Consider the following 27,344-nt stretch of genomic DNA (forward strand, 5'->3'; position numbering starts at 1 on the left):
GTTATGGGAAAGAGTAGTGGAAACTAGGTTAAGAAGTGAGGTGATGATTAGTGAGCAGCAGTATGGTTTCATGCCAAGAAAGAGCACCAAAGATGCAATGTTTGCTCTGAAGATGTTGATGGAAAAGTTTAGAGAAGGCCAGAAGGAGTTGCATTGCGTCTTTGTGGACCTGGAGAAAGCATATGACAGGGTGCCACGAGAGGAGCTGTGGTATTGTATGAGGAAATCTGGAGTGGCAGAAAAGTACGTAAGAGTTATACAGGATATGTACGAGGGAAGTGTGACAGTGGTAAGGTCTGCAGTAGGAGTGATGGATGCATTCAAGTTGGAGGTGGGATTACATCTGAGCCCTTTCTTATTTGCAATGGTGATGGACAGGTTGACAGACGAGATTAGACAGGAGTCTCCGTGGACTGTGATGTTTGCTGATGATATTGTGATCTGAAGCGATAGTAGGGAGCAGGTTGAGGAGACCCTGGAGAGGTGGAGATATGCTCTAGAGAGGAGAGGAATCAAGGTCAGTAGGAACAAGACAGAATACATGTGTGTAAATGAGAGGGAGGTCAGTGGAATGGTGAGGATGCAGGGAGTAGAGTTGGCGAAGGTGGATGAGTTTAAATACTTGGGATCCACATTACAGAGTAATGGGGATTGTGGAAGAGAGGTGAAAAGAGAGTGCAGGCAGGGTGGAATGGGTGGAGAAGAGTGTCAGGAGTAATTTGTGACAGATGGGTATCAGCAAGAGTGAAAGGGAATGTCTACAGGACAGTAATGAGACCAGCTATGTTATATGGGTTGGAGACGGTGGCACTGACCAGAAAGCAGGAGACAGAGCTGGAGGTAGCAGAGTTAAAGAGGCTAAGATTTGCACTGGGTGTGACGACGATGGATAGGATTAGAAATGAGTACATTAGAGGATCAGCTCAAGTTGAAGAGTTGGGAGACAAAGTCAGAGAGGCGAGATTGCGTTGGTATGGACATGTGCAGAGAAGAGATGCTGGGTATATTGGGAGAAGGATGCTAAGGATAGAGCTGCCAGGGAAGAGGAAAAGAGGAAGGCCTAAGAGAAGGTTTATGGATGTGGTGAGAGAGGATATGCAGGTGATGGGTGTAACAGAACAAGATGCAGAGGACAGAAAGATATGGAAGAATATGATCCGCTGTGGCAACCTCTAACGGGAGCAGCCAAAAGAAGAAGAAGATCAATACTAAATCAATAATTTTCTAGGTGTCCAGAGTACAGTAATACCTCGAATAACAAATTCTTTGAGAATGAGGCTCCTTTATAACAAAGCTAGCACAAAACACGCTGCAATGAGTGTGCAAGTTCAGGTATCAGTCTTTTAGAGTGCTTTGCTAGTAATTCTACAACCACCCCACACTGACTATTTATTGTTTGTGTTTATTATTGTGTGTACTACAAAATAAGAAGTTACTATAAGATTGCATTTGTATTTGACACAAAATGAAAATTTCAAAATATTTCAATAAGGTAATAAACATAATTTGCCAATTATATCATAAAAATATTAAGCAATCACTTAAAAATTAAAATGAAGATTGCAAAGAAGGTAGAAGCTGGGGAAAAGAATTTCCATATAGCAAAATAATTGGAGGTAGCATCCAGCCATGAAAGAGAGTCAATGCAGTGTTAAAAAAGGGCCATGGACAGACAACAGTTACTTAAAAACAGGAGGTGTGTCTCTTCTGTGAAAATCCACTGTACTTCATGCATGGCTTACCAGTCTGACTTCCTTAAAGAAATTAGCTTGGATTAGTTCAGGGAGATAATGCAAGTGAGTGCAGAGAGTGTTGCCTTTAACCTAAAGTGTGGTATTAGACGCTGCCAGTGGCATGAATATGCTGGCACTGTACAAAGCAAATGAATGTGCATGGAAGGAGCCATGCAAGATCAGGGAGATGGCTAAGGAAGGAGATGGCAGTGTCAGTTGTGGAATAAACAATGACAACACCCCCACCATTCCCCCACCCTTCATTGCAATACATATTCATATTTTTCCTATGGTACTTCTACCACCGATAATTAAGTTTCTTATAACAAACTAGTAACAATAATAACAATGTCTAGGAACATATCCACTTTGTTGACAGAGGTATTACTGTAATGTAACATACAAGAAGAAAATGCCACACTTCAAGACCTTTTAGAATCAACCACAGCATTCTCCCTATAATGAAGATCATGGACTAAATTGACCTTTTAAACCACCACCACAAATAATAATTAGGAATAAAGCCACTTGTCAATTTGATATTTGTAGGTATTTGTAGGTATACTGTCTGGTAATAAAGTGTAAAAAGCTTTTAGAACATAACTTGTGAATTTATTAAATGGATTTCATTGCAAACCTCAATATTTAGCTGCATGCAACCTCATTATTATTTGACTAAATATATAACAGACGCTAAATCTTCTTATAAAATACGCTACCGCGGATGTTTCTTTGTATGTCAAGGATTTTAAATCACCTGTAGCTTGCAAACCGTTTGAGCTATTGACCTGAAATTTGGTACACATATACTATGTGATGTCTACTATTCCCTTTCGGGGTGATGATTGACCTCCAAGGCTTTTCCTCTTTTTATTTTTGTTTTATTTTATTGTAGAATCAACCCTCGGCAGAAGCCAGCAGAGCGGCCGTGCGGCGCATGTGTACAGGTGCCATTCTCATCCTTACCACCTTTGCCGTCACTTCCTCTACCTCTTCATATCTTAAATCATTCTTGAGGCAGGTTGAAGTCTTAAGTGGCAGCTTAAGTGAAAAATTAAGGAAAACGTACTAAGTAATTGCAACACAAACACTGACTTAATCAGTTTTAATGCTAAAAGATGCTGACAAAAGAAGAATAGAAGCGGGCCGCTAGAATGGAGAAAAGAAGAGCTGCTCAGGAAACAGCAAGCGCATCAACCTCTGAGCAAATGAATGCTAAATGTACAGAGAAAGAGGATAAAAAGTATGAATGCTCAAGTTAAGTGAATTGACTGCACATTATCCTGCAGTGCACCGTTACTGGTGTTTTATAATTCAGTATTTGTTAGTAAAGTAAAAACACTTATTATAAAAAATGACAGTTATAGTTTGTTACATGAATTCATACAGATTGTTGTAATTAGAATTAATACATAAAAAATCGTTTTGCTCTTAATGACCCTTTAGGACCAGGCATGGCATACCTGTTTCTTCTGAGTGTCGATTATACCTTGGGCTTTTACACCAAAAGTACCAAGACTTTTAAAGGACAGGACAGACTCCTTGGCCTTCCCGATGACTCTTTTTATGATATATAGATTTGCAAAAACCAGCCTTATAAGGTTTGCAATTAACTGAAGCTATGTATTGCTAAGTCACATCAAATGCCAGACCACTGTGTAAACAGTCTTCATCTGGTTGCACTTTTTTGCATGTGATGGACTAGCACCCTGTCTAGGATTTCTTCCTGCATTTGAGTCCTATGTTATCTGGGTTAGGCACTAGATCTTCATGTGACCCTGGTCTGGATTAAGCAGGTTAGAAAATGTCATGACATGACATGACATTTAACCCTGTGCTGGCCAGACAGAAATTGTTGGATAAGAATCAGTATGTCAGGCTCTTCACAGAGTATAATTTGCACTAGAGCATTTCCTTAATATTTTTGTTGTGTTTTCTCAATTTATTAATCAAAATTTTGTCAGTGATGCTAGATAATGTCCTTCATGCTTCCTAAATGTTATAGGTTAAATATACTGGATTCATATGTGAATAACAGCACCACCCAATCCATTAAAAGCTGAATATGTAAACTGCAAATCATTCTGTAGCATCAAAGTACAGGTAAATCTTGTTTCAATGACATTCTGATGCTGGGCAAACTTCTCAGTAACACTGAGGTTCAAAGCTGGGGGCATCCCACACCTGGCAGAAGCAACAGCTTACCGTACTTTTTGGATACTAAAAGTTCAATAATACAAAGTTTACAATCAAACAGGTCACTTCAAAAGAAACTTTTTAATTTGAATGATACAGATAATATTCAAATTCAAATTCAGAATTTTTATGTTCTTAAGACGATTTATTCACTGCTCCTTTTGCTTTCTTAATAGCAGACACATTTCTTTATTGTGTTATTATGGGTTTTTACTGTCTGTACAAGTTAAATATTACTTCTTCATCAGCTGCTAGAAAGACTGCTGCTCTCTCTGATATGTGTTCTTCTATTTTACATTGATTAAACAAAACTCCAGGCAACAAGATATTGTATAACTCATGTCTTTCACTTTTCCAAGCTATACCAAAATGCACTATATATTCCATTAGCTTCACACGTAAATTAAAAGGCACTCTATGTGCAGATGTTACACTCTCCTCGGTTACTATTATGTAGTTACAGTTTGGAAACTTGCTCATAATGACCCAACAAGGAAAGTGAAAAGAAGGTGGCATGCCACACTGCCATAAAGAACACTGGTGTTGTACAGTAGCACAATGCCAAATATATGACAGTTTCATAAAAGAAATGGTAGCTTGACTTCACCTGCTTCTGAACCCTTCTGAAGCTTACCTGACTGCTGAATGAGCCTTACACAATCCTTTGTGTTTTACCACTGACCTGATTGTTATATGCATATAGAAAACACATTTGCAGTTCCTACTCGTGTTAAATTTGATTGCTATCTGGTTATGATCAATTCCTATGTAATTTGTATAAATCATCACCAACACATTTCTTCAGCTTTATCATCATCTTTTCTCACTTTTAAATGGGGTTGATGTGTTTAATCACACTTCCACATACAACTTGATCATGTACCTCCTCACCAGTCAGGCACTCTTCCTTCAGGTCTTTCTTTACTTTATCTATCAACCTCCCATTTGACCTACCCCAGTTTCTCTTTTCCTGCACTTACATTTCCATCACTTTTTTGCCTATTTATTGTCTCTCCTCATCATGTCCATACTACTTCAAAATAGTTTCCGGTACTTTCTTAGATATCTCTCTTACTTTTGTCTTAACTCTTCATTGTCTTTCTTTTTCTGTCTTTCATTGTAACTCCCTGCATCCACCTCAATATTCTCATTTCTGACACAGTCAACTTCTCCAGTATTCTCTTTATGCCTATGTCTCAGCTCCATATATAATTGTTGGACCTTGCCTTCAAAATGATTCCATTGCATAGTCTTATTCTACCTTCTTCCAGCTGTTCCATCAACACTACACTCTGTGGGTTAGCACATTTAATATCAGCTTTTTAATTTAGTACAGTGCCATCTGATAACGACACATGTTAAAACGGGTGCACTTTGCTTTAGCTACAAATTCTTGCCTTTGTCTGGACTGCCACTCTCACCTAACTTTATGCATTGTATCACATATGTGCTAATAGGAGGCATCCTCAGAGCTCTGTGGCAGGTAAGCAATGCCACCACTGGGACGAGAGGGGGAGCTCTTGCTGATGCCTGTTGGATGTTCATGTGATTTCATTTCCGATTTCCCGTGAGCAACTCATGCCCCGTTTAGAAACTAGAGATATAAAACCAGCAGGCACCGGAAGGAGTCAGTCTATCTTGGACTCAAACACAACTGAACTGGAATGCAGAGGAGCTAATTTTCCTTTTGCTTTACTAGCGCTCTTTATGTTGATCTTGTTGTTGTTATCAACTTCTTGCTATAAACAGGGGTCACTTGTTCTCAAACACTTCTTTTGGCTCTCAAGGCTTATTTTGTGATAACTGATATAATTTTTTAGCACAGTGCTGAATTCTGTTCCGTAGCTATCCTAACTCACTCCAATGTCCAAGAAATGCTAAAGAGAGAAAACAGATGTGAGAATATATAATTGTGATTAACAGAGAGATAGCTGTGTCCTTATTTATAAAGAAAAAGTGGTGACATTTTAGTCAGTATCTATCTATCTATCTATCTATCTATCTATCTATCTATCTATCTATCTATCTATCTATCTATCTATCTATCTATCTATCTATCTATCTATCTATCTATCTATCTATCTATCTATCTATCTATCTATCTATCTATCTGCCTCAGAGAATCCTGTTATTGTGAAAGGTTGTATTTTCAAATTTCACATTCATGTGAGTCTTTATATGTTTCTTTTAAAAAATAGTGCAAGAGACAAAAGAACTTCATGCTGTACAAATGCACTGTGAGGGAAAAGTTATATTAATATTAGTGAAAACATAGAAATGTAAAGTACAAACCTATGTTCCTGCCTTGTGCCCTGTGCTGGCTGGGATTGGCTCCAGTAGACCCCCATGACCCTGTGTTAGGATATAGCAGGTTGGACAATGACTGATGACTGAATATTTTAATATATTCACATAATTACTCATTTTTAATATAAATATTTGAACCATAATATTTTATTTTATTATATACCAAAATTTTACAGCCCAAGTGTGGAAAGTGTGAACCTCTTCAGTGCTGCTTCTAAAATAATTAATGAAAAAAAGACTCGGCTGACAGGTAAGAAGGCTGAAATGCTAATTTCTTTAAAGAAAAATTTAACCTTCATGTAGCAGTGAGTAAACAGAGGAATCTGTAAAAGATAAGCCAATAAGTATTGATTTTCATGTTTAAACTTGTTAAGAATGAGGCAGGCAAGTCAGTAAATTAAACAGTTATGCACATTTTTTTCTTAATAGTTGAAAAGTAGTGCTATTTATTTTATTTCATAAGTTACAAAAAGTTGGTTGTATGTTCTTTTCTGCTTATGTTGAGGTATGCCTGTAAAAAGGTTTTATTATATGTTTTTTTTACATCTAATTATTAAACCAGTATTGCAATTCCTTTATTACTGTTACTAATACTTTTACGCAAACTAACACATTAAGTAATATCTTCATTTTTTGAGGAGATGAACTGAGTAAAAACAAGGCAGCAGTCTTGTGTGTTTATTCTGCAGGGTATTAGACTGTTTTCTTTTTGATTGATGTGAGAATGGAACTTTTATTATGAACTCCACTGATGAAACTAGCTAATTTAAACCTTAGTAACTAGGGGGCTCTGCCCCCTGCTCGCTTCGCTCACCAACCACTGGTGTTGGGAAATGACAAAGAGCGTGATGTATGAATGAGATATAGAATAGTGTGAAGGTGTAGATGATGCAAATAGAAAGTAAACAATAAAGTGTGTGGCACAGTGTAAAGGTTTATTGGAAAATTTCCTTGTACACGTCGTTTAAGTGTAAAAGGTAATTCCAGGTCAGAACTTGTAAGGTCAATGAAGATGGTCATTGTCGTGATCAGAGTCAACTTTGTCAGAGCTTAGAAAGAGTTGTGTCTCTCCAGGAAGTAATGCAATGACTTGGGTATTTATGTTTTCCACATTAATATTTTTTGGACATAATATAGTGCGTTGTGTTAAAAGGGGCATTTGGTCTAATGAGATTGCTTCTCTGTAACTAAGTCGTCGCAGATAAAGGCTTGACGAATTGTAATAATATCTGAGTGAAGTGTATCTGTATCGGTGAGTGTACCATCTCCCAGTTGTAATAACCAATTGTTATGATCTGGATCTGGACATCGCATGTTTTGTACTAACTGTATCTTTTGAAAGCAATGCCAATTGTCTGCGTATTTTAAGGTGCACTGAACAATAGCTGAGCGCATGGCATGTGGAACAATAGCTAAGCACTGTCTAAAATCTCCTCCTAATAAAAGTACCTTTCCTCCAAAGGGAATATTATTATTCATCAACGTTTGTAGAAGTTTATGAATGGTGTTGAGTAAGTGACTGGATGACATTGTACATTCATCAATAATTAACAGTTTTGCAAGACGGATGTCATGTGCAGTGCTACTGTTTATGTTCATAGTGGATAGCGATTTGTAGGATCTAATGTAGTTCATAAAGTTTTTACTTTCAGGTACATCGTTAGTTAGAAGGTTCTGTGGATATTCAGGATATGAATGTAAAGGAGGCAGTCTAATTTGACCTATTTGAGAACAACGTGTAAATTCATTACTTGTATTGCTAGTTGTTTCTTCAGGGAAGTTAAGTGAATGACAATGATTGCAAATGACATTCATTAATCCCAATGAATTTTCCTGAATAGTGGACTCATTATTGAACGTGATGTCAGCTAACGCAAGCGTTTAGCAGGTGTCTGTCGTTGATGTCTGTGACGTGTATGTTTTGCTTGTGCCGTTTGAGAGGCGCGTCGTTGTATGTCCAGTATTTGGGACGTGTTGTTTTGGAGCTGTAATCGATTTGCCTGTGCTGTGTGAGAAGCCCGTTGTAGTTTACGGCGTGTATTGTTTGTATTGAGCCTTGCCCGTTTTTGTATGTCGGTCAGTTGAGCTTTCTCTTTTTGGAGCCTTGCCTGCTTGTGTAGACGTCTGCGTTTATTTATTTTGTCCCCTCGCTGCCGTTTCTGTATGTCTGAGACGGGAGGTGTTTCGTTTTGAAGCCGTGCCTGTTTCGATGCAGCACTGTGAGACGCGCCCTGCATGCGTCTACGTTCAGTGTGTCTGTCCATTTGGGTTCATTTCTGTAACTGTGTTAGTTGAGCTTTGCGTTTTTGGAGTCGAGACATTTTTTCTTCTAGAAATATGGATAAGTAATAAGGAGGATCGCACTCATTGTTAATATAGAGCCTTTTCTGAGGTTGAACGGTTAATAGTGCCTCATTGTAATGAGATCCACCTATGCTGCATAGTGTGAATTGTGTTTGGTCCCGTTATCCGAGCCGTATCGTTTTGTACCTTTGATCGTGAATTCATGACTTGTTTGTTCTTGAGCGTGAGAAATATGGATAAGTAATAAGGAGGATCGCACTCACTGTTAATATGGAGCCTTTTCTGCGGTTGAACGGTTAATAGTGCCTCATTGTAATGAGATCTACCTATGCTGCATAGTGTGAACGTGTTGAGATGACGTATGTTTAATACGGACGGTTCATTTAGAAATGGGGCTTTGTGTGTCATTTGTTATTTATGTTACTGTGGTCGTGGGTCTGAATCGTCTTTTTTGTGTACGTTTCGTGTGCTATGTCCGTAGTCTGTCCCATTTCGTGTCCAATGGGCTTTGTGTGGTGCTCGCAGCTTTTTTTTTTTGTGTGCTAGGGGCTTGTTGAATCCTCCTCTTTGTGTGTGTCCCGTTTCATGTGCAATGGGTTTCGTGCTCCTTTTTTCTGTGGTCTGACTCCTTTTTTCTGTGCGCGACGCCTCATTTCTTATTTTACGTTGCATTCCATCTGGTTCCCGTTGCTTGCGGGGGGGGTATTTGTGGGGCGCCTCCGCAGTATGTCTTTTGCGTCCACGGCCCATCCGGTTTAGCATTCTCGGTTAGTAATGTGGATTGTTAAAAGCAAGAAACATCTGATTGGTATCTATTTCACCAGATAAACATTTTAATATTAGTATCAATACTGGAAAAGAAAAAGTGGTGTTTTGCCACCTCCAGTTACCTCATATTAGTAAACACTAAGCACTAGCTGCCTTAAGGCAGCTTTCACTCCTCTCCTAGGGTCACTGCCAGAGAAGCCCAGAAATACTTATGGAATATGGGTTGGGGCCAGTAATATACAGTGCCTTTTGTCTGTGCCTAAGCTTAATGTACAGTGAGATTTTTGAGACCCTGACAACCCTCCAATTATGCTGTGTGTTGAAACTTGCTTAACATAGGCAGGGGACTGGTTGTTCACTGCCAGTTCAATTGCAAGTTTGTAGGGTCACCGTGTAACGTGTCTGTTGCCCGAAGGTTGATGCGGGGGACCACTGACCTGGCCTTGCGCTCACTTTCTGGCTTCTCTCCGAGGAAGGCTATCTGTTCTTTTAGTCTGAGGAAGAGAGCTAATGCAGGATGAGGTCAGCGTCAACACTTGCTTGCCATGCACTTTGAGTGCTGAACTGACAACACTCAGTTCCTGTTTGAAAATGCTTTCACTTGTTTCTGTCTTCACAACAATAAAGCTCATTTTTTTGGAAACCTGGACTCACCTCCTTCTCTCTTGTACAAATCTATGACCTACATCCCTGGGCTACCCTTTTAAAGGCAGTCAGGCTTGGTGGACATAGAAGTGGGCTTAGACAGTGGTTTCTGCTGTTGTCTTCTGATGATCTTTGCTTTTAAAAGAGTAATGTGGTCCCACTTGTCTGAACCTATAAAAATGTGTTTCCCTCCTTTTTACCGAGTTGTAACAACCTCTTGAAAACTAACACCTTTTCATCATACTGTATTTGTCAGAAAGTTGGGAAGTTATAACATTTGTCAATTCACCAACCCTCTAGCATTTTGAGGGAATTCTTACCAGCCCAAACACTCTCTCCCTTTCAGGCTTCCTGAGCCAATTCTTTGCTCTAAGTCACACTTTTCAGCCTGGCAACTCCACTGCCTAATAAGCATCTTATTATTCTATATACAATTTAGTTTTGTTCTGGCATGTACATGACAAATGATGTAAATGGGAATTTATTGATATGCTTTTTGTTTTGAGTTATGCACATTCAGGTCTGATTAAAAATGCCAACTTTCAAGAATAACCTGCAGAGGGCATCATTAACCTACTTTCATGGACCTTCCAGGAGAGACAGGAGCATTTTTCACTTGACAGTTCATAATCAATATGCTTGTCATTGCCATGTGGCCTTGTAGTCAAGGCTTGGACTTTAAACCACAAAAATGCTGGGTCAATCTTCACTGACAGGTTAAGATTCACAATGTGATAATAAATAAGTCACCTAACTAGTCTATTCTTCAGTTGTTGTAGCAGCAGCAGAAGCAGGAGTAGTAGTAGTAGTAGTAATAGTGTCACATTGTAAAATACTGTACTTACTATATCTTTTAATGCCCTGAATGTTGTTCCGTATAGACAGTATGGTGGAATATTGTGGACAAGATTAAATAAATATTGTAAATGCGAAAATAAAAAAAAGTACTGTGAAATTTGACAATGCATAAATAACAACAACACAAAATATGTGTATATATAATTAAAATGTCAGGAAATATTTTTTATTGCCTCTTTTTTTCTTTTCTTTTAATCATCATTTTATTGAATTTACTAAAAGCAAATAACATTCCATACAAGTCTAATTTTACAGAATTAAGTTCAAGTCAAATCAACCCCTGCCCAAGACAAAGAGAACTAGGCCAACAGAGTAAAACTTTAACAATAGGAAAAATAAATAAATACATACATAATTAAATAAAATAAGATAAAAAAGGTAGAGAGTTCACTTCCTCAATTTAAATTCCTATTCTAAAATATTATTGATTAGATCCTGCCAGGTTTTTAAAAACGTTTTGCACAGATCAGATTTTTTCCAATTTCAAATAATATAAAACATCAGTTACCCACTGACTTAAAATAGGTGAGTTAGGATTCTTCCAGTTGACCAAGATAAGTCTACGTGCCAATAGTGTAGTGAAGGAAATTACAGTTTATTTGTCCTTCTCCACTTTAAGCCCATCTGGAAGTACACCAAGCACAGCTGTTTGTGGGTTAGGAGGGATTATGACGCCAAGGCTGTCTGGAAGGCATTTAAAGATTTTGTTCCAAAATTATGTTAATTTGGTGCTCACTGTCCAAAACATGTGGCCCAGTGAGGCCGGAACTTGATTGCAATGTTCGCAGGTTGGATCTTGTTCTGGAAACATTTTGGACAATTTTAAACGAGACAGATGTTTTTAACAGATAATTTTATTTTATAGAATTCTATGCTTTGCACATATAGAGCTAGAATGAATTCTGTGCATTGCTGCCTTCCATTGTTTTCTGAAATGTTGAGTGAGAGATCCTTTAGCCACTGTACTTTGGTATCTTTGAAAGAGAGGGACTTTAAAATATTTTTATATGTTCGGGCCAAACCCAAATTTTTCCAATGAAGTGAAAAGGTAGTTCCATTCAACCATTTTAAATGCTTTTTCTACATCCAATGATAATAATATGTCTGGGGTGTCAGACTTTGAGGGTGAATATATTACATTAGACAGGCGTAGAAGATTGGAAGCTAAGTTTCTGCCTTTAATAAATCCAGTTTGGTCTTGTGATATTACCAAAGGAAACACTTTCTCAATCCTTCTAGCAAGGACTTTGGTGCGTATCTTAACCATTATTCAAAAGTGAGATTGGTCTGTATGATGCACATTGTAATAAGTCCTTAAGTTGCTTTGGAAGGATGGCACTTAATGTTTGGCAAAAAGTTTGAGGTAGAATTTTAATGCCTCTAGCTTCTGTAAATGTTGCTAATAAAAGGGGCGCTAACTTAAATGAGAATTTTTTATAAAATTCATTAGGGTAGCCATCAGGGCCTGCTGCATTCCCACTATGAAGTAAGTTTATAGCATCTAGTAATTCTGATAGTGCCAGAGATTTATCCAATTCCTCTGCACTGAGAGTGTCTAGATGTGGTATATGTAATGAATCCAAAAACGCATTAGGCTGTGTCTTGTCTTCTTTAAACTGAGTAGAATATAAGGACTTATAGTAGTTTTTAAATATGTGCATTATATTTGTATGGTCAACGATATTGCCTCTGTCTTTGTTAGTAATCACTGGTATTGTATTGCAAACATCCTGCTTGTGGATTTGTTGAGCCTAAGTCTTATTAGCCTTCTCTCCGTGTTCGTAGTAATAATGTCTTAATTTAAAAATGAGTTGTTCTGTTTCTTTAGTTGTCAAGAGGTTGAGTTCTGTATGCAAAGCCTGATTTGGACACCTTGCATGTTCTTGATCTATTCTGGTAATTTCACTGATTAGCTATGATACCTTCTTGCTTTCCAATTTATTTTTGTGGGAAAGATATGAAATAATCTGTCCTCTTAAGAAAGCCTTCAGGGTTTTTCACAGTACTCCTGCAGTGACCACTGGGGATGTATTTGTCTCTAAAAAAATTATTTGCTTGGATATAAATTCTATAAAGTTCTTGTCTGCTAATAAAGGTGGGTTAAGATGCAAGCTGCGAGATAAGTATGTGGGGCATAGTGATTTAAGCTCCATGATCAAAGGGACATGGTTGGAGATAACAATAGTGTCCTACTTACAAGATTTAATCGTAGGCAAGAAATTGTTATCTATAAAGAAATAATCAGTTCTTGAGTAACAGTGATGCACTGGTGAGTAGAAGGAATGTGCTCTTGAGTTTGGGTTTAGAAATCTCCAGGGGTCTGTTTAGTTGTGATCGGTTAAAAACTGTGTAATTGTTTTTGCAGTGTTAGATTTCATTCCCCTGTGGCAGGAGACCTATCTAGGTCTGGATTTAAAACACAATTAAAGTCACCAGCAATTATAATTTTATGAGTGTTCACGTTGGGAATGGATGCAAATACATTTTGGGCGAAGTTCCTATCATCCACATTGGGTGCGTTGATATTTATCAAAATCAGTTTACAGTTAAATAAATTTCCCATGATGATCACATATCACCTTTCAGAATCAGATACTACATCTGATACTACAAATGAGATTGATCTATATATAAGAATTCCAACACCTCTAGATTTTTTTGTAAAGCTGGAATGGAATGTTTGGCCAGTCCAGTCTCTGTGCAGCCGGAACTGATCCTTGCTTAATAGGTGGGTCTCTTGTAAAAATACTATTTTAGTGTTTAGACCTGTTAGGTAAGAGAATTCTTTACTTCTCTTTAATTTGTGATTGAGACCTGTAATATTCCAGTGTTTATTTTATATTTAAGTTTGGTCATGGAGGCATTGCTTCTGAACTTTTGTTGACATTTTATAGTCTTAATTTAAGATAGTACATTATTACATAAGATAGCTTTGACCTTAATTTCCAATTTTTCCAGGAGTTATTGCCATAAAGTCTATTGTTATGTTGGCTCTTACAATTATAAGGATTAAAATGATAGTTTAGAAAAAGCTTGCTCTCTTTCACTCCACTCCCAATCCCCCTGCCCCCCATTTTGCCTCCTCTTATGAGGCTAGACAACACTTCACAAAGTCTCAGTCCTCTGACATACCTAGAGACAGAGCATGTCCAAAACAAAACAAGCCCCCCAGCAGTGGTGTATAAGGATTAAAATAGAAATATCTATTGACAGTACAGTTTGAATACTATAAACATAAAATATCTTAAACAGTCCTGAGAGAGTAAACCCAGGGAATGATGTTAAACAATCCCCTATGAAAAAACATACATACATACTGTGGCGGGCGGCTGGGGGCTGTGCCCAGCCGGGACGTTGAGAAGGACCGGGAGAGGGACTATGACTCCCCCAGACCATGAGAGGGCAGCCGCCCTGGTTTGTATGGGGGCTACGGGAATTGAGCATGGAAGCTCAACCCTGTAGGGGCCCGTGGCCACCACCAGAGGGTGCCCAGAAGTCTGTGAAGCCCTGGACGTCAGCATTTCCGCCACACCCAGAGGTGCTGGCCGAAGTATTACCAGGGACACCCAGAGTGCTTCCGGGTGCTCATGCGGCACTTACGCCACACCAGGAAGTGCCACAGGAAGCTCATCAGAAGGCACCTGGAGCCTCCCTCCAATTGTCAGCTGGAGTCGGTGGAGGAGGACAAAGCTCGGAGGCGAGAAGTGGAGGCGGTGAAGGAGGAAAGGACTTTTAAGAGGCCTGGACTTGAGAGTGTTTGGTGCAGGGGCACTGGGTTGTGTGCAGGACTTTTGTAAATAATAATTGTAAATAAACATGTGGTGGGTTTGAACATTGGTGTCTATCTGTCTGTGCCAGGGCTGATCTTTCCACAATGGCATCCCAGGTGGGACTTCCTGCCCATTAATCGATGGGGAGCCCGTCCAAAAAATAAATTTGTGGACAGCCCAACACAGCAGGACAACCCACACACGCACCGCAGAAGCGGTACTTGCACAACCCCGCGGGAGTGACTCACCCAGAAGACCGCCGAAGGTCCACGGAAGCGTCATCTGTGCCGATGGGGAGGACAAAGAACGTGAGGGATGTGTGAGCAGTGGTCTCTCCGATGCACGCCGTCACCAGGGACACATGGGTCAGTGCTGCTGCAGGAGCGGCCACACGGAGGAAGCTTCCTCTGAAGGACGGAGTTCTGGAGGTGTCCCTTCCCCAGTAGCAGTCAGTCCTGGGGAGCCGGCTTGGCCGGACTACCTTTGTGTGTTGCAGCAGGGGACTACCTGGACCGTGTCAGTGGCCGAAGCAGACCGATCCGGGGAGTGATGCCAGGACGAAGGCGGTGGCCAAAACTGGGGAGGAGGAGCTAATGTGCATCAGAAGGCTGCAGTGGCAGAACAGCTGCTGGCAGGCTTGCCTCTCCATCGGGCACCAGAACAGCAGGGGAAGTCCCTCCCCGACACTGGCGAAGGATTGGTGTGTTGGTGGTGATTGGTGGGAAGGTGTGTGTTGCGTGCCCGCCAATGATTGGTCGGATGCAGAACCAATGAATGTCCGTCCTGAGCCAGGGGAGGACCCAATGGAGAGCTGGAGAGACACGGCAGTGCAGGTAGGTGGAACAGGCACTATAAAAAGAAAGGGAAACCCTAGCGAAAGGAGCCGTGATGTTTCAGATCAGACTCAAGTAGCAGGGGCTCCGACAGTGGACGCGGCGGTGATGGCCAATCGTGTGGTGAGGGCAGAGAGAACAAGAGGGCAGTCAGGACACCGGCTGATGTGTGCCAGGTGTAAAAGGGCCCTATGCCCAGAGTCAGCGTTGGTCTCTCACCGCTATGCAGGGACACAGGCGGCACAGGATCTCTTCCTTTCCCATAGGGAAACCCAAACCATCAAACCACTCCAGAGAAAGAGGAGGACCTGGAGGAAGAAAGCCGTCTCCTCCGATAAGGGAGGACGTGAGGCTGGGAGCTCACGTCCGGTGACGGGCCGCCCTATATCAGGTATCAGAGGGAAGCCCCTAAGGCAGCTGAGAAGACGGGGGTGCGAGTGGTCCCGTCAGATGTCCCGGTTGGAGGGTGCATAAATTTGGGCAGCCCAACAGAGATATTACATCAATACCTAGTTGAGCCTCCTTTTTCAAATATAACAGCTTCTAGACGCCTCCTACAGTCTTTGATGAGTGTCTGGATTTTGGGTGGAGGTATTTTTGACCATTCTTCCATACAAAATCTCTCCAGTTTAGTTAAATTTGATGGCTGCCAAGCATGGACAGCCTGCTTCAAATCATCCCATATATTTTCAATGATATTCAAGTCAGGGGACTGTGACAGCCATTCCAGAACATTGTATTTCTCCCTCTGCATGAATGCCTTTGTAAATTTCAAACTGTGTTTTGGGTCATTGTCTTGTTGGAATATTTGTGACTGATGCTTGAACATTATCCTGAAGAATTTGTTGATATTGGGTTGAATTCATCTTTAACAAGGGCCCCAGTCCCTGAACTAGCCCCACAGCCCCACAGCATAATGGAACCTCCACCAAATTTGGCAGTAGGTAGCGGGTGTTTTTCTTGGAATACGGTGTTCTTCTTCCGCCATGCAAAGCGCTTAATGTTATGATGAAATAACTACATTTTTGTCTCATCAATCCAAAGCACTTTGTTCCAAAATGAATCTGGTTTGTCTAAATGAGCATTTGCATGCAACAAGTGTGTTTGTGGCATGAGTGCAGAAAGGGCTTCTTTCTCATCACCCTGCCATACAGATGTTCTTTGTGTAAATTGTGCTGAATTGTAGAACGATGTACAGATACACCATCTGCAGCAAGATCTTCTTGCAGGTCTTTGGAGGTGATCTGTGGGTTGTCTGTAACCATTCTCACAACCCTGTGCATATGCCACTCCTGTATTTTTCTTGGCCTGCTGGACCTGCTGGGTGTAACATGAACTGTGCCATTTCCTGATTACATTCCTTACAGTTGAAACTGACAGTTTAAACCTCTGAGATAGCTTTTTGTAGCATTCCCCTAAACCATGATACTGAACAATCTTTGTTTTCAGATGTTTTGAGAGTTGCTTTGAGGATCCCATGCTGTCACTCTTCAGAGGAGAGTCAAAGGGAAGCACAACTTGCAATTGACCACCTTAAATATCTTTTCTCATGATTGGACACACCTGTCTATGAAGTTTAATGAGCTAATCCAACCAATTTGGTTTTGTAAGTAATCAGTATTGAGCAGTTACATGCATTCAAATCAGCAAAATTACAAGGGGACTCAAATTTTTGCGCAGCCCGTTTTTCACATTTGATTTAATTTAACACAACTAAATACTGCTTCACTAAAAATCTTTGTTCGGAAAACACCCCAGTGCTCAGATGTTCCTAGGAAATGAAAGACATACCACCGTTATCTTTTTGTTGAAAGTAGTGTAAATTATTATGCAGGCTGAGAGGGGTTCCCAAACTTTTTCATATGACTGTATATTGTAATTGAACCCCATTGGGTTGAGTAAATACAGGATACCTCGGGATGATAAAAAAAAGAGAAAATAACACCACTGCTAACGGAGTTCCGCCTTAGACGGCCATCTCCCGTAATGGACAAGACCAAAACTCTTTTTGTATTTATTTAATTATTTGTTCATTTATGCATTTCAGTGACTCTGCTCGCAACATGAAATAAGACATGAAATGAAAACTGTCACTTTTACGTGTCAAAGTTGAGAGAGTGGACTCTAGCAAATACTGTTTTTTGACTGGTTTGTCATCTGCAGAATGGGCACATGCACTTTGTTTCTTCTGGTTGATACACATTGCCAAAGTGTGTTACTGTGCATGTCTGTGGCAGATGATTGCAACAAAATTTGCCCAGAATTACCGTGCAAAGAATTACATCTTGCCTGAAGAAGGGGCCTGAGTTGCCTCGAAAGCTTGCATATTGTAATCTTTTTAGTTAGCCAAAAAAAGGTGTCATTTTGCTTGGCTTTTCTCTACATTCATAATGGCTAACACGGTACAACACCCTAGTACTACTTTAATTCAAGAAACTCCAAACTCATCATTAGGAGTTTGCGTCTGAAGTGTCTGCTGTAACTGTGGCAGTTGATTGCTAAAAGCTACTGACGATTCACCACTCAAAAACTCGGCACTCGCTTTAACCCACCTTCTCAAATTTGCAAAGTGAAAAAAAATAACAGCTTTCATTTCAGAGTTTACTTTATGTTAATTAAATGTGTAAAGAAATAAGCAAAAAAATATAGTTTGTGACACATTTAATTATTTATACTCACATTTCATGTTTTTATTATTTACTGTTACATTTCACAGTATTTTTATATATTTGCATATTTATTTAATGTCTGAAATATTCCTCCATAAGACAGGAAGTAAGTAAAATAATGGTTGTCTGTGTAGGGAAAATTATTTCTTTTCTCAATCACATCCTGTCAACAGTAATAAATATTATTGCGCAACAATGTTAACGAAATCATGAATTTTGGTGTACTGTATAACATTAAGTATTTTATTTCATAGTTAACCAATTATCAATCTAGAGATGCATATTATATTAATGTGTAAATTTATAAAATATATAGGTTGCTAAAAGATGACAAATGGTATGCTAAAGTTGCTTATGTACACCAGTAAATGCAAACAAACTTTACTATAAACAGCACCTTTTAAAATGTTTCCTTGCTACAAGGAGCATTACTAGTTAAGAAATTTAGAAAGGTTGCTTACATTTATTTTATTTTTTATGCTTACATTTATTTTATTTTTTATTTTCAGTTTTAGCTCCTTTGCCACAAGGACATACTGACTGCTAGTTTACATACCGAGGATAAGGCAACTCCACCAGAACATTCTTCAATGAATCAGAGCATGCTCTAAATCCATGTCAACAGTACAGACCTAAAGAATGGTGCTACTGTCATTTAGTGATCCTCCTCTGCACTTTTGAGGTCTTGAGTTTCTAATTCTCCTTATATTCCACTGCAGATAAAGAGGGGTCTTGAATTATTACACAACATCACAGAACTTCCTCAAATTTTCTCTGACATGAAACATGTTATTAGACTTGCAAAACCACCCAACAAGTCTACCACAGCATGGCCTTAACAGATTATTGCACAAAAATAATGCTCATATATAGTACTAGATGATCAGTTCTAGAGTATTCCTAAATATCTACCCCAAAATAGGCACTTTATAAGGAGAAAAATATTTGATATGATGTGCTATGATTTAAACTCTTAGCTGTATCATAATTAGATGGGGATTCTTTAATGTGGTCTTTCATCTTGTTAAGATATGTTATATTAGGGAAATAAAGTATATGTGCAGTAGAGGTAGTGTAGTGTCTTTTCTGATATATCTGACACAATCCGTAATCAAGGACAACCATTACAAATTTGTAAATAGTGTAATGGCCACTGAAGTTACACTTAAATTTTCAGAGAAATTAAAAACACAGAATTAAAAGTAGGTAGTAATTTGTGTCCAGGATTAAAATGTGACAAATACTGTCCTGTAAAGTGTTCTTTCTCCCCTTTTGAGCCACTGCCCCCTAAAATGTCTGTAAGCACGTCACTGATCAGAATACTGATAGAGCTGTCCATCTGCAGCTGTGTCTTGCCGATAATAGCAGAGCTCACCCTCCCAGTGACACGCCTTATACAAAATTTCCCAAGTTCATATGCTCTTACATATAAGAGAAAACTCACAGCTGAAGACACTGCAGAAACCACTTTCTATGTAAACTACTCTACTGTGCAAATCACCTTCTGCCTTCTGCCAATCAACCTGCAATGACCACATTTGTCTTAGTCTATCTGCTTTAATTACTTGACCAATGAAATTATTTTTCTCTTTGTAAATCATAATTACTAGATAAGTACAGAAAAATCTTGAAAAGTAACAGGATTACCTTAAGGCAGGTAAAGTCAGTAGAAGGTAAAAACAGAAAAAATAAATATTTGAACTAAACTTTTGAATCTGTGACTAACAGCTCATTTGGAATAAAAATCAACACACATTTGTGTTTATGCTCAGGAACTTCAATGACAGAAGAACAAATTTACAAACCTTTTTAGCATAATACTTGTTAGAACATTTTCCCTCTAATGTATCTCTATCTGGCCCTGATCTCCAATTGAAGGCATAGCCCTACCTGTTCCAACTTCAATTTGAGAATTTAAAGTTGGTAACATTGTCATTGGTTCCATTTATTATTGTTGACTTTTACTTCTCTGCATTGTCTTATAAACAACTATTATTTTCTCTGGCTTTTCATATCAATACAAACAAACACACACACCCACACACATATATTTTATATATATATATATATATATATATATATATATATATATATATATATATATATATAAATATTGTAAGAGGTAGCCTGGCCACAGACAGACACGACAAATCAGTGTCCACAACACACACGTTTATTTACACAAATAATTTGCAAAATTATTTACAAGTCACAGTCCTTGGTTCTCTTGGCCACCTCCAATCCTGAAACACAAGCTCCGTCCTTCTTCCACCCAACTCTGGCTCCCCGAATGGAGTGAGGCGGCCCCTTTTATCCCGTCCCGAATGTGCCCCAGGTGCTTGGCGATGAACTACCAGTGTGTTGGAAGTGCTGCCCTTGCACCCGGAAGCATAAACCATCCCTGGTCTGTCAGCACTTCCTGGTGTCCCAGAAGTGCTGTCCCCCAGGGATCAAGGACCGGCTGGGTACCCAGGGAAAAGAAGTGCCGCTCTCCCAGTTCCTCCAGGCGTGCCGCTCTCCTAGTTCCTCCAGGCATCCCGGCGGGGCAGGGTTCCTGACCGTCCATCACAATATACCTGTGTGTGTGTTTGTATGTATATATAGTATATACACACAAACAAATAAAACTAATATCACTAGTACTCATACTGCCTATATTGTCTTGAAATTTGCTGGATAATCCTCTTTGCAGTGTGTCTTGGGATGATACTTACAGTGAAAGAATTCAAAATAAATTATTTTTGACTGACTGATAGGCATAAAAATGTGTAAACTGCTGCACATCTTCAGACAGCAGTTCTATAACAAACTCACACATATAAATATGATGAAAGACGCATCAAGGGAAAACAAGTAGTATGCTACTGACAACACAGTCCCACAATACATTACAAAGTAGTCTCTAAATGGCACTATGGTTTTGACTTTGAAACATGTAAACAACCTGTCTAAAAGAGACAGAATATGAGACTAGCCATAGGAAGATATTTCAGAGGCAAGCAGAATGAATGTCCCGTGTATAACGGCCAATAAATGTTTATAAGACACCTGTTTATTCAGTGTAATTAGAGATGTTACACGATGACTTTAGGCCTAATACACTTTAATACACTCTAATATAATTAACTGACAGCTTTTGTTGCTTTTTATTTAAAAATGTTTGCATGGACTGATGGATTTGTAAGTGTTGCCTGTGAGAAAGTCTTATAGAGTAGTATTGATCGCTTTTTTTACCCATTTCAATGCAGATCTATTGCTCTGTCAGAATCAGATTGCTAGCAATAAAACCAAATTCTGCTGGGCTTTACTAGGGGAACAGCAAATGGTTTGGGGCACAAATATTCAACTCCATATTAAGAGAGGTGTCTGATAAAATGAGCAGGAAGTGGAACATCCACGCCTGTTTTCATTATTATTATTACTGCATATTTTATCCAAGGCAACTTACAAGAGCAGAATACATTACTATGGCTTATTTGGAAATATTTTGGACTTGCACAGGGGAAAACACTTAGTGAAAAATGTCATTGCAGAAAGCAACAAATAAAATTAAAAACAAAAAAAAATAATAATACTTGTTGATGCTTAATTTACAGCAGTGTTGTATGATTTTGACAGTATTGATGATTCAGTGGTTAATACTGTGTAGCCTCTTTGTAAATCTGGCACATTCTCCTCATGTCTAAGAAATGAGAAGGTTAGTTTAATTGGTGTTTGTGTAGAATAATAAACTTTCCTTACAAGTGATTCAAGTGTCCAGACATGAAGACTTAGTCTACTCCGTAAGTTTAGTGAATGATACCCCATCTCTAATCTGTATGGAGAATTTCTCTTTTCACATTATTATTTTGTATGTCATTGTGCACAACTGCACCATAACAGCAGCCGAGCATAACAACTCCATGTAATGGCAGTTAAGTTACTGTAATTTCAGGGTCATTTTTACAAAATAGATAAACTTAAACTAAAGATGCCAAAGATAGCAGAAAGCAAACAGAATCCTAGGAACACTGTTAAAATTATTTACAATGATACATCAACAGATTGCCAATTTTCAAATCATTACACAAAACTTGAAAACATTTGAATAATACTAACTGGCTGGAACAAAGGTAGTAAGGTGCAATGCAGAAACACTAGCAGTGTAATTTGCTTCTCTTTGATTCCTCCACCTCTTCTATTACATGACTGCTACTGTATATATTAAGGGATTGCCAAGCAGGCCAATAAGGTGGGCAGGGTTAAAAGTAGGTAGCACATGCGAGGGGGGTGGGAGGTCAACAGATGAAAGTGAAAACAACTGCTGACACTAGTGTTGCAAATTAAAATTTGAAGCTAGTACTCTTACTCACTTGCTAGATTATAATAAACCATTACAGCTGATGATGCAAGTACAGAAGATGTATACAATAATACAATTACCTAAGAAGTGGCCTTGGAATAATTCATTGTGACAAAATACAAACCACTTCTAAAAAATTAGGAAAATTCACATCCTTTGAGGCACTCATTTTATTAAAACAGATATTAGCACAATTATAGTGCCAAGGCCATATTTATTGTTCCTGACTAAATTTTGCAACCTATTAACTAATTTAGCTATAAATTATGATTATATAGTGTTGATGGGGGGTTTTAATGTACACACTGATGTGGAAACTGACACTTTTAGCAAATATTTTACTTTTTTGTTAAATTCAGTAAGATTTTGTCAGGTTGTCAATGGTCTAACTCATAATCATAAGTTCACATTTGATTTAATTGTAACACACAGAGCTGATATTCAAAATGTAAATATTACTTCTTTAAATTAAATTATTTCTCATCACTACTTAATTACATTTGATTTGGTTCTGCCCTTACCAATACATTCACAGATTAAAACAAAGACAGTGTGATATCTAGATTGTAACTCTGCTTCAAAATGTCTAGATATTTTGAGTATGTCAAGTGTAATCGTGGAAAACAATATAGATAGATAGATAGATAGATAGATAGATAGATAGATAGATAGATAGATAGATAGATAGATAGATAGATAGATAGATAGATAGATAGATAGATAGATAGATAGATAGATTATTAATCCCAAGGGGAAATTCACATACTCCAGCAGCAGCATACTGATACAAAAAACAATATTAAATTAAAGATTGATAACAATGCAGGTAAAAACAGACAATAACTTTGTAAAATTTTGTTAAATTGTATAGATCAGCTAACATCAAATTTAATATAACATTGAGAGGGCTTTGGACACAAAGGCTCCCCGTAAAGCAAAAGTGATCAAAACTCAGAGAAACTCACCCTGGTTTAATGAAAGCACTTGAGCTCTAACATTAGAGTGTTGAAAACTGGAGTGTAGATGGAGAAAAACAAAGTTGCAGGTCTTTCAAATTGCATGGGCAGAGAGTGTTAAAAAAATATAAACAAGCTCTCTTTAACGCTCACTCAGGCCACTATTTTAAAATAATAGATAACAACAATAATAGCCCTCGTGTACTGTTTAGAACAGTGACTAATTTAACAAATGGGAATTCAGAACTACAGTGCAAAATACCAACAGACATCAGCAGTAAAGAATTTATGAGAAAATCAAAAATATAAGATCCCAGATCTCAGCATCACAGTGCAAACTTCATACAGTACTAGGTTGGCAAATGCTGTTTCGTATTGCAAAAAACACTTTAGAAATTGTAATGCTGTAACAGAAGAATTCTTAACTTTAATTTCTAAAATGAAACATACTAGAACCAGTGCCAACAAAACTAGTACCTGATGCACTAAAAGTGTCAGTTACCAAACCATTACTTAAAAAGTTAGACACAGTCCCACATACATTTTATCATTATTAAAAATTATTTTATATTATTATTATATTATCTCATTAATTTACCCTTTCTCTCTAAAATACTTGAAAAAAGTAGTTGTGAATCAGCTTCAGTCTCACTTTAAGCATCACAATTTATTTAAGAAATTCCAGTCTGGAAGCATCAGTCATTGTACAGAAACACTACTAATACATGTTGTAAATGACATTCTGATGCCTTCTGATGAAGGAAATTCCATTGCAATTATGTTGTTAGATTTAAGTGCAGTGTTTCACACCATTGACCATTCTACTTTACTACGCAGACTGGAAAATGACATTGTACTTACAGGCAATGTCCTTGCCTGATTTAGTTCTTATTTATAAAATCGATTCCACTACGTACAGAAATGTGCTGATGGTACTCCATCACTATACAGAGAAGTGAGATGGTGTCCCACAGGGCTCAGTACTGGGACCTTTGCTGTTTTCACTGTACATGCTTCTACTGGGATTTACCATTAGAAAACATGTTAATTTTCACTTGTACACAGATGAAACCCAGTTATACATTTCTTTTAGACTAAATTAAGTTTCTCCGATGTTGTCCTTAATTATATGTGTAACTGAGTTAAATGACTAGATGGATAAGAAATACTTGTCTTTAAACACAGATAAATTCGATATGTTAAATATTGGAAGAAATGATGGTGATCGCAACAATATTTTGTCATTATTTAATTTAGGTGGAATCACCATCAGTTTTACTGAATCAGCCCACAATATAGGCACTATCTTTAACACTAGCATGTCATTTAAAGCGTACATTACAAAACAGTCCAAAGCATGTTTTTTCCATCTTAAAAATGTTGGAAAAGTAGGCCATTTTCTAAGTATGCGGAATACTGAGAAATTAATTCATGTATTTATTTCTAGTAGGATTGACTATTGTAATGCATTGTTCACTGGCTGTTTAAATTTTTCTTTATACAGCTTTCCGATAATTCAAAACACTGCTGCAAGAATTATTACTACAGTACATCACAATATACAAAACATATTTTTTCTTTTGGTGAGAGATACATGATTGAACTTGAGACATGCTAAACTCTCTTTATAACTATCTTACTGACATAGAAAAATATTTTCTTCGGCATGCAATGGAGAGGCATAATTTTCCTTTGATTGTCTGTTTTTCTCTGTTCTGTTAGCTAATGTAGGTGAAATAAATAGAAATACACATTTTACTTTTCTTTAAATATACAAGTATTTTTTTTACTATGTATATCCAAAATTTTAAAAACTGATTTAAATCTGTTTGATGGGCTTTCTGTGCAGACCGAAGTAACAAAGGATATAAAATCCTCTATACACTGTGTGTTCAGTACTTCATAATGCCATGTCTCTTACACAAAATATGTGAAAATAAGATTAAGTTATATTTTCACATGTTCTTTTCAATTGGGTGGAATAGTGACACAATTGCTGGTCTCAAGAATTTAGGAAACTAGATTTAGTTCTCATCCTGGTTACCACCTCTGTGGAATTTGCATGTCTTTCACTTGTTTGTCTGGATGTTTCATCAGGTCCTCCATTTCCTCCTATGTGTGAAAATTACCATGTTGGCATTAATAGTGATTCCTGTAGCTCTGTAAGAATAAGCGTGAACATGTTCATGAGGATCATGCAATGGATTGGTTCTGAATGCTATCAAGATAAGATTCAGGTTCAGAAAATGGAGGGATATTTCTCTTTTAGGTTTTGTCTGTTACATCGATTTTATATTAATCCACCCTGAAAATCATTTCCATTACTTTAAAGGATATGCTGAAAGTGTATGATGTTACAATACTCTTAAAATAACACATCATAACAAGTCTAGACGCTGCTCTCAATGTAAATTGTATCACAAACATGTTAAGGTTTAATTTCTTTTACCTTTTTCAGTTTAGTTATTGGTAACTCACCTGATTGGCTGTGTTAATGTCTACACCATTCTTCAGGTGGTCCAAAGCCTTGTCCAAGTTCCCTGATCGGGCAGCTCGAAGAAAACTTGTGGCGGCATCAGCCTATGAGAAAAAACACAAAAAGGCATCACTTTTTTTGTTATGTTCTTTCATAGAGTATATTTGTCCTGTACCCTCTTGGCCTAGTTTAAGCACAGCATAAGCATCATAATTATACAATATGGATTTTGGGCTGTTCAGTCTGAATAGCCAGATGTTAATGTGCTAAAAGGTTTTATCATAAAAAATGACATACTAGTAGAATTTACTCTTTTACATGCTCATTCATTTATAAACATCCCATTACATAGTCATGGAGACACAAAGCCTACTCTAACAGAACACGTCTGTATATATGTATGTATCTGGCACCCCATCCAAGGATGGTTTCTGTCTTGAACTCAACCCTGCCAATGCCTTTAACCAAAATGCATTGCTTTGTCATGATAGCTCATAATTTACATGTATTAAAATATATATATTTTCAATCACAGACAGACAATGTAAATATGATTGTCAGCTGTAATGCAGGCTGCAAGTAACATACAGTAGATTAATAGTAAGAATTTAACTGTACTCTGCACACACATATGACAATAAACATGAACTTGAACAATGATCTGTCCCACAAAACCACATCTACCAAATATCAGTATAACTAATCTGTCATACTTGAAAATATTTTAAGAGTCTATTCATGTATATTTCATTGGACCTTAATGAAAAATGCTACAGAATTTAGCTCTCTCACTGTTTTCCCTATGCAAAAAACTAAAAACTTAGTAATGTTTCCCCTATTGCAAGATAAGGATGACAGTGATACAGTTAGGTCCATAAATATTTGGACAGAGACAACTTTTTTTCTAATTTTGGTTCTGTACATTACCACAATGAATTTTAAATGAATAAACTCAGATGCAGTAGAAGTGCAGACTTTCAGCTTTAATTCAGTGGGGTTAACAAAACGATTGCATAAAAATGTGAGGCAACTAAAGTATTTTTTGAACACAATCCCTTCATTTCAGGGACTCAAAAGTAATTGGACAAATTAAATAACTGGAAATAAAATGTTCATTTCTAATACTTGGTTGAAACCCCTTTGCTGGCAATGACAGCCTGAAGTCTTGAACTCATGGACATCACCAGATGCTGGGTTTCCTCCTTTTTAATGCTCTGCCAGGCCTTTACTGCAGCGGCTTTCAGTTGCTGTTTGTTTGTGGGCCTTTCTGTCTGAAGTTTAGTCTTCAACAAGTGAAATGCATGCTCAATTGGGTTAAGATCAGGTGACTGACTTGGCCATTTAAGAATTTTCCACTTCTATGCTTTAATAAACTCCTGGGTTGCTTTGGCTGTATGTTTTGGGTCATTGTCCATCTGTATCATGAAACGCCGCCCATCAATTTGACTGCGTTTAGCTGGATTTGAGCAGACAGTATGTCTCTGAAC

General features: G+C 38.0%; 1 protein-coding gene across 1 annotated transcript in view; it reads right to left on the reverse strand.

The window, feature by feature from the left end:
* ank1a (ankyrin 1, erythrocytic a) overlaps positions 1 to 27,344 on the reverse strand; it is a 638,168-nt gene that overhangs the window by 213,413 nt on the left and 397,411 nt on the right. The window contains 1 exon segment of the mRNA XM_051928287.1: positions 25,860 to 25,961. Coding sequence (XP_051784247.1) covers positions 25,860 to 25,961 — 102 coding nt within the window.

The sequence above is a fragment of the Erpetoichthys calabaricus genome, chromosome 1 (genome assembly GCF_900747795.2).
Source record: "Erpetoichthys calabaricus chromosome 1, fErpCal1.3, whole genome shotgun sequence".
Classification (NCBI taxonomy): domain Eukaryota; kingdom Metazoa; phylum Chordata; class Cladistia; order Polypteriformes; family Polypteridae; genus Erpetoichthys; species Erpetoichthys calabaricus.